The sequence below is a fragment of the Onychomys torridus genome, chromosome 5 (genome assembly GCF_903995425.1).
Source record: "Onychomys torridus chromosome 5, mOncTor1.1, whole genome shotgun sequence".
NCBI classification, from domain to species: Eukaryota; Metazoa; Chordata; class Mammalia; order Rodentia; family Cricetidae; genus Onychomys; species Onychomys torridus.
The window spans coordinates 32,788,377-32,800,926 of record NC_050447.1 but is presented as its reverse complement, the minus strand read 5'-3'; the positions used below and the strand labels follow the sequence as shown (position 1 = coordinate 32,800,926).

At 41.9% G+C, this 12,550-nt stretch overlaps 1 protein-coding gene across 2 annotated transcripts in view; it reads right to left on the bottom strand.

Annotated features, from left to right (window-relative positions):
- The window catches only part of Cbfb (core-binding factor subunit beta), a 43,528-nt gene extending 31,928 nt beyond the window's left edge, over positions 1-11,600 (bottom strand). For both annotated transcript variants that reach the window (XM_036188971.1, XM_036188970.1), the window contains exons 1-3: positions 11,362-11,600; positions 11,044-11,130; positions 4,316-4,432 (exon numbers count right to left, since the gene is read on the bottom strand). In XM_036188971.1, the coding sequence (XP_036044864.1) occupies positions 4,316-4,432; positions 11,044-11,130; positions 11,362-11,439 (282 nt within the window). In that variant the 5' untranslated portion in view covers positions 11,440-11,600. The remainder of the gene's footprint in view (positions 1-4,315; positions 4,433-11,043; positions 11,131-11,361) is intronic.
- Between the last annotated feature and the right edge of the window lie 950 nt (positions 11,601-12,550).

Sequence of the window (12,550 nt, the reverse complement as noted above, 5' to 3'; positions counted from 1 at the left end):
CACGTCTTGAAACAGAAGTCATATGAGCTCAGAAGTGCAGCCTTGGCTCCAGACACTCTTCAGAGATAGTCCAGCTCTAGCTAACAGTTTAAATGTAACCTCAAGAGAGAACCTGACCCAGAACCATGCAGCTACAACAATCCCAGATTTGTGTAAAGGAGTCTGAGAAAACTTTTGGGAGTGGCTGAAATATTACCTTAATCATAGTCACATTTATATGTATGCATACACTTGTTAAAGTAAAAATTACACTACTGATCTAGTACACTTTATTATATTTAAACTACATTTCAATAAAGTTGATCTTTTTCAAAGGTCACTGAACTCTTGAGATAAACAGATGAATGGTCACATTAAAAAGCAGTTTGTTACCTGGGCAGTGGTAGTACACACTTTTAATCCCAGTGATGGGGAGGCAGAGGCAGGTGGTTCTCTGTGAATTCGAGCCCAGCCTGGTCTACAGAGCTACTTCCAGGACAGCAAGGCTATACAGAAACCTTGTCTTGAAAAGAAAAAAACAAAATAAAACACAACAAAACAAAATACAACACCAGCACCACCACCACCACCACCAAAAAAAAAAAAGCAGTTTGTTAATTAGCTTTGGGAGTTCAAAGTATGCAGTAAGGAAACAGAAGCTATAAAAAGAAGCAACCATCACAAACTCTAAACTGAGCAAACCTGCTTCTTCCTATATCTACAGCCCCTCCCATCATAGATGATGGCAACCCCACATTTCCAGTTGTTCAAGCCAAAGAGGTAGAGCTGTTCCTAACACTCTCTTTCCCATCTACTACATCCAATTTATAAACAAATTCAGACAGTTTTATTTCAGAACACATTCACCTCTCACTACACCACCACTGCCTTGCCAAGATTACTTCAATAGCCAAACTGGTTTCCCTACTTCACTTTGGTCCTTACAATCTATTCTCAATCTAGAATGCAGAGTGAATCTGTCAAAACCTAATACAAACCATATCATTCATCTGCTTGGAACCCTGAAACCACTCTAAATTTTACTCAGAATAAAAGTCACCGTCAAGCCAGGTGTAATGAATGGCTCACACACCTATATCCAGGATGTTGGAGGCTGAGGGAAGAATATCAGAAGTTGGAGGCCAACCTTAGCTATATAGCAAAATCAAGATCAGTCTGAGTTATGTGAGACCCTGACTTTAAAAAACTAAAACAAATAAACCAGGAGAAATTAGAAAAATAAAAATAAAAAAGAACACCACCTCTGGGCAGGTGAGACAGTTCAGTGGGTGGAAACACTTGCTGCCAAGCCCGATAACTAGAGTTCAATCCCTAGGACCGATATGAAGCACAGATTCCCATAACCTTACACATGTATATACACAGATTAAATTATAACATTTTCCTTAAAAAAAAAAAATCAGTCAGGAGGTGGTGGTACATGCCTTTAAAGCCAGCACTCAGCAGAGAAAAGTAGATCCCTGAGTTCGAGGCCAGCCTGGTCTACAGAGTGAGTTCCAGGATAGCCAGGGCTATAGAGAAACTGTCTTGAAAAAGCAAAAGTCATTTTAACAGTCTACCGTGGTCACATTAAGCAGCTCCTTATTTTAATTCTCTTATCTCATCTTCTACTCCTTCTTAGTCTACTCTAGCCACACTGGCCTGCTTGCTGTTTATAGAGTATGTAGTGCATCCACCTTTACATTTTTTTTTTCCTTGTCTAGAACATTCCCCCCAGATGACTGCATGGCACACCATTTTCTAACCTTCTTCAGGTTGCTTCCTGTTTAAAACTACAAATGTTCCTGGTCACTCACCAGTTAAGAGAAAAGAGCTTATTGGGAGGAGGTGACTAGGTTAAAGCAATGGAATTTACAAACCTGTAATCCCAGCATTTGGGATGTATAGGCACAGAAGGATCAGGAGTTCAAACTAGGTGGAAAAAAAATATGAGATGATACTCATTTGGTATCTGATAAAAATAAGAATTAAAAATTGGCAAATAATTAATGTTTGGGAAAGTTCTTCCAATTGTCTTTTTGGCAGTCAGCCTTAGGCCCGTGAAGACAGAAAGTCTAAAGATAACAACAAAGCAGAAAAGGGGAGAAAGAAAATATAAGATTCCATAGGCTGAACGTCATGGATGAGAAAACCTAGGTTAGTATTCCTGTTTTAAACCAACCAGAGTACTTTATCTTAGCAGTATGCAGTAATATGCTAGGAGAGTGCAGTTTGCTTCCTGCCTTTCTTCTGGTGAGTAAAGGTGATGGCAAAAACTATATAGGAAGGAAACATACTGATTTTTTGACTAGCTTTACCACATTCTTGGAATGCAACCCTACTCACCTGTTTAGCTCTTTTGACATGACAACTAGAGGTGAATAGCTGTAAGAGAGAATTCAAGCCTGCAAAACTGAAAATATTTACCATCTGCCCCTCTTTTAGAAAAACTTCTACAACTAGGATTAATAAGATGTACATTTTTGATACCTTGCACCAGTTTTATCATTTGCTACTGAAATTGAAATATCATAAATACTAATTTTCATTTTCCAATTAAGCAAGTTAATACACAATAAAGTAAATTATGTAACTATTACTCATTGTTTCCAAAATCCTGAGGCCTTTCCCTTTTCAATCTAAAGATTAGCTGGTTGCCCATAAAAGATCAAATCTAGTCAGGTAGTGGTGGTGCACACCTTTAATCCCAGCACTGGGAGACAGAGGCAGGTGGATCTCTGTGAGTTAAAGGCCAGCCTGGTCTATACCCAGAGCTACAAACAGAGAAACCCTGTCTGGAAAAACAAAAGATCAAATCTAGACAAAATCTTTCACTGTGTTTAAAACAGATAAATCTTTTAATTAGTGTTTACATGCTTATATGCTGTTACTTCTTTTCAGTTTTTGGTTTTTTTTTCTTTAAGTGTTATTTTATTATTTGTGTGTGGTAGGGGGTGCAGATGTGTCAGAACACCAGACTCCAGTTTTTCAGGAACCAGCTCTTTCCATCCATTTTTGTTTGTTTGTTTGTTTTTAGGCAGGCTCTCTCCTGTTGTTTCTGCGATTGTGATAATCCACTAGCTTCTGGTAGCTCCTCTGGACTCTCTCTCACCTTGTGGTAGGAAGGCTAAAGCAGTGACAACAGCCACAATGGGTTCTGAGAATCCAACTCAGGGCATCAAGGTTGCCAGGCAACATTTTTACCTGCAGAGCCATCACACGGGCATTGTTTTGTTTTGAGAGAGCGTCTCACAGTAGCCAGGCTGATTTGGAATTCATGAAGAAGTCCAGAAGCTGCCTCCCAAACTAAAAAGGCAAACTCTGCCAAGTCATACATGATGACACTTAGGAAAATAATTTAGCAAGTTGCTAGAAACAGGTATGGTAACATACTACAAGCTGGGTGTGGTGGCACACACCTGTAACCCTGACAGTCCAGTCAGGAGGATCAAAGAGTTCGAAGGTAGGCCAGGCTACAAGAGGCCATATATCTCAAAAGAAAAACAAAAACAAAAACAAAAAAGCCCAGAAAAACAAACAAGCAAAACCCCCAAAACACCAACAAAACCGTCCTACAGAGAAAGTATGAGAGATATTGAGTATACAACTGGATATAAAAGTTCATAAAATCAGCTGATTTTGAAAAAATATTTTTTATTCTTTGAAAGTCTGACTCCTTGATCAAAGATCAACCAATCTAAAATACCATTTATTAAATTTTTATCAAGTAACATAATACAGATTTTTAATAGCTAGCAATGTAAACATGTCTACCTATATTTTCATAACTTTAGTCTCAAATACTAACATAAAAATTGTAAGGCATTTATTTTAATTCCCGTCAAGTTTTTCTTAAAATAAATAGAAAATATTTTCTAGTAGAAGTTTACCAATGATTTTCTTAAAATCAAATATGCTACATTAACAAAATACCTGTAATTTGTTTGTAAATACAGAAACATTAAGCTTTTAAAAAAAACATTCTTAAACATACAGTTTTTCCCATTTTTTTCTCTTTAGTTCATTTTTCACAGGACTATTGTAATATATTTTAGTAGACACAAAACATTTCTTGCTAACTTTTAAAGAAACTAAAATTTAAATATTAAATGTAGAATTTTATTTTCCTATACATTAGAACTTATCTTGATAATTATATCTATAAAATTAGGATCAAATGTTATAAAAGTCATTAAAATCATTTTACATTCTTCTAACATGAAAATAAATCTGATCATATGTCTGGGTAGTCAGATAATAATCTTATTAAAATGCAAATAGTTAGACAATAAAAAAACAATCCATAATACTTGAAATTGAAAAAGATATTTCCTACCTTGCCCGCTTCTCTTTCTAAGTCGACATATTCCCGGCTAGGTGTCTGTCGCTGTTCCCCCTGCCAGCTGGCCGGAAAAAACTGGAGAGACAGATTGGATCCTGTGGCCACAAAAGCCTTTTAGAAAAATCAATACAAACAGGATCAGGAGCAGGACATTACATAAATTATGCAGGCAGTCATTTATTTTTACATAAGTTTATGTCTTAAGCCAGGCAGCACCGAGAATACTTAAAAGTAAAAAACATGCACTCATCATTTTTCTTAAGTATTAAGTTACAAACATCTGATTCCATTTTAAGGACATTTGCCATTGGCTGCTTAAATATAAAATCAGACATGGAATCAATACTTTCTTTCAGGTCATTTTTTTGCTGACGTTAGGAATTCACATTGCTGTGTCTAACCAAAACCTTTATCCTGGGATCTAAAAACTTCATTTTCAAATGTGAAATATCACTCATAATTTTAAATTTTAAAGAATGTCATAATTTAAAGTTGTATAAATGAGATATTTTAATTTTTGATTCTTTGGCTCAAGAAAATATGCAACCATGTGTGGTGCATTTTTAAAAACCTGCAGTATTTAAGTACATTTTAAAGCATGAGTTTCAAAGCCCATGGAAAAAAATACTAGGAGGCTAGGTGTGATAGCGCACACCTTTGATTCTAGCAGCACTCAGGAAACAGAGGCAGGTAGAGCTCTGTGAGTTTGAGGCCAGCCTGGTCTACATACTGAGTTCCAGGACAGCCAGGGCTACAAAGTATGACCCTGTCTCAAAAAAAAAAAAAAAAAAAAAAAGGGCTGGTACAGCTCAATACACAGAACAAATCTAAAACCATCTTCAAAAAGTATCATTTTATGCAGCCTCTGAGCAATTTAACTCTTATTTCCCCAATAAACAAGCAAAGCGCCCAAATACCATTTTTCTCCTTTCCAAGAGAGATTTAGAAAGAAATAAGTAAAAATCTCATTTCCAAAACATACATTTTTGATCTGGAGAGATGGTTCAGCAGTTAGAACACAGGCTGCTCTTGCAGAGGACTGGAGTTCAATTCCCAGCACCCACATGGTGGCTCACAACACTTGACACACACACACACACACACACACACACACACACACACACACACACGGTGCAGACTTGCATATGTGAAATAAAAACAAAACAAAAATGGAGTGTCTTGACACAGTCAAGCAGCATGGCCCAAGCCTGACACCCCAGCTTTGAACCCATCTAGAAAAATAAAAACACAAAACAAAAAAAACCCCAACATTTTAAGCTGTGCATATTGGCACATGCCTTTAATCTCAGCACCTGGAAGGCATAAAACAAGCAGATTTCTGTGAATCCAAGGCCCCCATGGTCTACATAGTGAGTTCCAGGACAGCCAGAGCTATATAGTAATACCCTGACTTGGGGGGAAAAAAATCATTTTAGGGGCTGGAGAGACAGTTCAGTTTTTCCCCCCCACCTAAGACAGGGTTTCTCTGTGTAGTTTTGGTGCCTGTCCTGGATCTCGATCTGAGCTCACAAACACCCGCCTCCCTGCAACAGTTCAGCTCCTAAGAACACTGGCAACTTTTTTAAGGGACTGGAATTCGATTCTCAGCATCCATATGGAGGCTCACAATCATCTGTAACTTAACTTCCAGGGGATCCAAGGCCCCATTTCTACCTCTGTGGACACTAGGCACATCACATAGGGCATAGACATTCATGAAGGCAAAACACCCATATACGTTTATAAAAAGTTTTAAAGACATCTATGTATGAACTTCTCTTTGCTGGAAGCATAGTTTTATTTTGCTAATTAAATTCTAAAGCATTCATTGTTTCTAAACATAATCTTCATTTGAAAGCAAGGGGCTTGCTCACATTCGGGGGATTTGCTCAAAGTTACTAGATAAGAATTTTCCCAACAATTCCCCTGAGGAATAACAACTTCAGAAGAAAGGGGTCTCACTATGCAGCCCAAGCTGGCCTTAACTAATATTTCCTCCCTCCCTCCTATTTATTTCTATTACTGGTACTACAAGTACATTTCATCAGCCGAACTGCTCAACTTCTCAACTGGGCAAGTTTCACTCATGAAAGCCCCACCAGCCTAAGTTCAAATGAAAAGCAGATTCATGAATTCAAGTTCATCTCTGACCACACATTAAGTTTAAAACCAACTTGGGCTCCATGAGACCCTGCCCAATCCCATCCCCTCCAAAAAATGAAAACTAGAATTCTAGAAGGAAATCTGCCTAGGCTGTATGATCTCAGTTTCCTTATTTATTAAGCTGCTTAGAAAAATATCAATAAACAACATATAAATGTGTGCTGTGCCAGGTGGTAGTGGCGCACGCCTTTAATCCCAGCACTTGGGAGGCAGAGCCAGGCAGACAGATCTCTGTGAGTTCAAGGCCAGCCTGGTCTACAGAGTGAGTTTCAGGACAGGCTCCAAAGCTACAGAGAAACTCTGTCTCGAAAAAAACGTAACAAAACAAAAAAATTTCTTAATAAATGTGTGCTGAATAATATAAGAGAAATAAACCCTCCCTCCACAGAATGCCCTAAAACTCATCACAGAGCTCAGGCTGTTCAAATTCAAGGCAGTCCTCCTGTCTCAAGTACCCAAGTCCTGGGTTCACAAGCAGGAGCTTCATGCTCAGCTTTGACTTTGGAGACTCTATCTTGCTGTTTTGCCTACGCTGTCTTCAAACTCCAGGGCCCAAGTCACCTTTTTCACTCAAAGTCTCCAGTACTGAAACTACAGGCACAAAGCACACACACAGCCACAGGGAAATTACCAAGAAGAGCTAACTTTCTTGGCCTTCAATAACATTTCAGAGCAGAGAACTGGCAGGTTAAATCCAGCCCAGGAGACATGTCTGTTGACTGTTGTGTTTACTAGTACCCTAAGTCAGGTCTGTGCTGGACACTGTGGATCCTATTACCTCACTTCCTATTTGAATGGCAATCTCAAACTTCCTAAAGTGGGTGTTGCTCACACCTGTCATTACAGCAATCAAGCAGCAGAGGCAGAAGGATCAGGAGTTCCAAGGCTAGCCTGTGTTACAAAGGTTCTTGTCTCAAAACACAAAACAGGGGCTTGGGAGACGGTTTAGTGGATAAAGATATTGCTGCACAAGCCTGACAACTCACGTTTCACCTTCAGTATCCACATGGTGGAAAGAAAGACTTGATTCCATTAAACTGCCCTCTGACTTCCACAAGCACACTATTCATGTGAGAGTGGGTGCCTGTGTGCTTGTTGTGTGTGTGTGCGTGCGCGCGCGCACGCACGCACGCACGCGCACACACACACACACACACACAAATTGTAGTACTCAAAACAAGTAAAGTTTCTGCTTCGCTAACTTCATGCCTGTTAGCTGAAGATTCTTCTCATGAGGATGAAAAGTGGCAAAAAGTAATAGGCAAGTACTGCAACCCCATCTTTTTCTTCCTTTTTTTTTGAGACAAGGTCTCACTATGTAGTTCTAGTTAGCCTGGGTCACCATGTAGACCAGGCTGGCCTGAAATTCACATTAATCTGCCTACCTCCTGAAATCTAGGATTAAAAACATGGACCACCTTGTCCAGCAAAACACTAGCTAACCCATTTTTTTTTTTTTAAATGAAATATTTACACTTTTGAAAGTGTTAGGAAAACTCTGAAAACATTAAAACAGCACACTTTGTTTTAGAACCCAACATACTTCTTACTATTTGAATTTCAGGATTAAAAGTATTAGTGTGAAAATGAAAAATATAAATGTATGTATTAGAGGCAGGAGGATTAGGAGTCTGAGGCTAGCCTGTTACAATGTGAGAACTTGGGTGTTGGGGATTTAGCTCAGTGGTAGAGCACTTGCCTAGCAAGCGCAAGGCCCTGGGTTCGGTCCTCAGCTATGTCAAAAAACAAACAAACAAAAAACAAAACAAAACAAAAAAACAAAGTGAGAACCTGTGTTTACACACACACACACACACAATTAGCTTTTACTTTTCTCACAATAATAACTCCCACAAGTCATTTTTCTCTCAATTATTTCTTGTATTATTAGTAATAAAGACATTTATTATTATAAGAACATGCTTATTATAAGAATTAATGACCAGGCACGGTGGTACACATCTTTAATCCCAGCACTCATGAGGCAGAATCAGGTGGATCTCTGAGTTCAAGGCTAGCTTGGTCAATAAAGCAAGTTCCACAACAGCTAGTTCAGAAGACATAAATTTTGGGCATTAAATTATATAACCTCTAAATTCAAAATTCAGATAATCAAATATCTTTGATGCAAAACAAAAAAATTATGATTTTTTTTTTAAACTTAGAAGATACTCAGAATATGGTCTCTATTTCTGTAAGCTAAAGGACCTGGGAGTTTTCTTTGGGAAGAGGGCTAGGCATGACCTCAACCACTAGATAGAACAGCTCTCTCTAGCCGACAGGATCCTGTATTTATATGTAAGGCAAAAAGGATCAGTTCAAGGTCATCCTCAGCTATATACTGAATTTGAGGCCAGCCTGGGCTACTTGAAAGCCTGCCCACCCACACAAATCCATAGAAAATAAATGAAGGAAATATAATTATAGTCAGAAAGCACAAAGATCACAGGTTCAAAGCAACTTAGGAAGGCCCTCTTTCAAAGCCTAAAATAAAACGTTTTCAAAAGGGCCATGGATATAGCCCAGTTATACAGAATATTTGCCTAGCATGCTCAAGACCCTAGGGTTCAAGTCTTAGTACTAGGGTGGGGAGAATAGGTAACAATTAATTAAAAGGTAAAAATTAGAAAGAAAAGGAAATGTGAAATTCCTTCCCAAAGACAAATAACTAAATTACTTAACAAAGGGCCAATAAGAAGGTAAAGGTACTTATATAGCTAACCCTGCCAATATGAATTCAAACTCTGGGACCCACATAGTGAAGGAAAGAACCAATATTTCTACCTTATGCTGTGACCTCCACTCACTCACCATGGCACAATACGGCCCCCTCCACTCAATCAACTAATGTTAAAAAAAGAAATTAAACAATTAATTACTTGTTGTGAAGCCAGTCCCAGTGGATACACTTACAAAATGTTCCTGCACCTAACCCTCAGGGACCACTAAAGAAGGGGTAGAGAGACTGTTTAAGAGCCAGAGAGCAGGGCATTGCTGTGAGACTGTGTCTCCAGCAGAGTCAGAAGCTACACTCATAAAATCTCACCAACATGACTGCTCAAAAATGAGCTGACAAGGATGACACTGGACATGCCATGGGGAAAAGCCCACTAGGCCTCAACCCTACACAAAGAAGTGAGGTAACCAAGGGAAGCTGGGATCTGGAGAGGTGGTCTTCCCTAGGGTATCATCCAGGAAATTCTTTATCAAGTATACCTACCATCCCCCTCTTGCTTCTGAAGTGCAGGAAAGGATGCCATCATCACTGGACTACTGAATAGCTGTCTTCTACCACTCAGGGCCCAAACTAAAAAGCATTTCCAAGGCCTTTTTCAACCACCACAATTACTCAAGAAACCAGATATGGGTTGAAAGCGGCAGGCTTTCTTTGATAAAACACCTTAATGATCAAATAGTTTACAGCTCTTGATATAGCTAACTAGAGTTGTCTCACTCCAACTCCATTCCAACAGCCTTCATTTTAAATACTAAAATAACCCTTAAAAATAAATCTGGTTTCAGTGACCAAAAGTTGATTGAGCTCATGATATGTGAATTACATCTCAATTAAAAAAACTGTGTGTGTGTGGGGAAACGGAATACATTCATCAATAGTCTGTACCGTTAACCGTATTCATATTGTACCTTTGCTTCAAGTTTGGGCTAAGGCAATGGGTCTGTCACTGAGCAAATATTAAGATTCCATTACACAGTACTTCAACTAAAACAAAACAAAACAAACAAACAAACCCAAACCGAAAACCTAAGAATCTCTCTCCTATAGTTTTTCCCTTCGTTGCTTCCTAACCAACCCATCAGAAGAGGGCAACTAACAGACAAGAACTAGGTCACTAATATTTCTCCACCCTGGACTTGATGACTAGTAGGCTTCAAACATCAACAGGAGCCTCTAGATCAACCTCGGGTTTGGTTTTGTAGAGGCGGACAATTCTTTAGGGACCCCAATACTAAGAGGGACATGTTTAGGTTAGAAAAAAAGAAAATAAACGTTTCTTTCAGACTCAACATTCTAAGAAAAGAAAATGGTCCATCCTCTGGGGCCCCCCTCCCCCTCCGCTGTTAGGACGACAGATAAGTGGAGTGGATTTACTCTCGGCTGCACTAGGAGATATCTTCCCATATAGATTTACCAATCTCGCTTCTCAGAAGCAAACTGTCGCTGACCCCAAATGATTCTTTTTACGAATGGGTGTGTTCTTCCTACAAACACTCCGATCCCTGATCGAGATCACCGGCTAGGCGATAACCTTTGCCAGGCTCGGGTTTGAGCTCCTCCTCCTCCCCGAGAGCCGAGCCTGCCCGGGAACCACTGACCCTGGCAGCCGGTCAGGGGGCACGCGTGTCCGCCCGAGGGCCGACCCGCCAGGGTCTGCTTTCTCCTTTCGAATCCGACTAGGAAGTGAGACTGCGCCCGCTCAGTTCCGGGAGCCGCAGCGTCCGCGGCGCCGTCCGGAACCCGCCTGGGCCGCGCGCAACAAGTGACTGGCGCGCGCCTGGGTCCCCGCGGCCTCCCCGCGCACCCGGGCCCGCCGACTTACGATCTCCGAGCGGCCGTCGCGGCAGGCGTTCTGGAAGCGTGTCTGGCGCTCCTCGTGAGGCCGGTCCCTGAAGCCCGTGTACTTAATCTGCAAGGCAGAGGTGCCCCGAAATCAGGAGCCAAATCCGCCGCGGCGCCCGCCCGCTCCCCGCGGCTCCGATAAGGGCAAGCAGAGTCTGCGGGCGGGCTGCTGCCGGGTGAGATTACCCCTCCGCCGGCTGGCCGCCGCGGGCCTGCGGGGAACCAAGCCGCTCAAACTTTTCTCCGCCCGGGCCCACTCGGGGCGCGCCGAGGCCTCCGCGCCTCCCACCCGCCTCACCTCACACTCGCGGCTCAGCTTCCTGAAGAACTCCTCGTTCTCGAACTTGCTTCTCTGGTCGGGGACGACGCGCGGCATCTTCCCGCCCTCAGGCCGCGCTCCGGGCTAGCGCGGGCACCCGCTGGCGGGCTCGGTGCTGACCGGCCGACCGCCCACCCGCGGCGTCTGGACTCCCGCTCCAGGGAGTCTGAGGTGCGGCCGTCTGCTTGAGCCCAACCCACGCTACCGCCGCCGCCGCCGCCTCAAACTCTAGCAAACAAGACGCACCATTCACAACTCCACGACCCGCGCCGCGCATGCGCCACCCCCTGGCTCGCGGGGCCACTGGGTTGCGGTGAAACCCGGCTCCTTCCGCAGCACGCTCTCCTTACCCTGGCCTGTCCGCGGGCTTCTCAGAACCACCGTCCAGAAGGGATCCGCCCCTCCCTTAGCAACTAGGAGCCGCCCCGCAGACCCTTTTTTTTCTGCCCTTTCTGGGCTATCTGGAACTTCTTGGCTCCATAGCCAGCCAAGCAGAGCAACCCCAGATAGCCACTTGAATTCGAGGAAACCTAAGTCCTTGAGGACTTTGCATACTTCACACAGGCAGGGAGGGATGTGGACTGTGCACTGAAAGGTGGAAGTCGACATCTAGCTGAATCATGGGGGAAAGGTGGTGGCTGCTGGAGCCAGGTGGGCATTAACGAGTCTGTCTGCGGACGAAGGTTTTAGACAAGTACCACACCAGTACTTGTAAGACTCAGATTGGTAATTTCCAAAATGCATACTCATAAATTCTTAGCGTTAGTATGAGTGTTTCTGTAGGTCTAGCACACCATTTAAAGAAAAACCATCTAAATTATATATAACCCGTTGCCAGTCTATATTTTTACCCAAATATGGAGTCAAGTACGAAAAATATCTGCAAGTTCTAGAGAAGTCATTTAGCCAGAGCAGAAGATGGTCTCGATTTGCAACAGAGCTTGATCTAAAGCTGACCCTCAATAAATCCCGATCCTTAAAATTCCAGTTTGTTAAAAGTTCAGTTCAAGGATGGCAAATAGATACCAACTCTGCCGACCAGAGGCTGAGTAAGCGTCCTGAGGACACACCCAAAGTCACCAGAATCAGTTCTGAGGTCAGTTGGCAATGCCTGCTTGAATACAGATTTCGGCAGAATTTTACAGCTAGTCAAGTTCAGTCTTATACA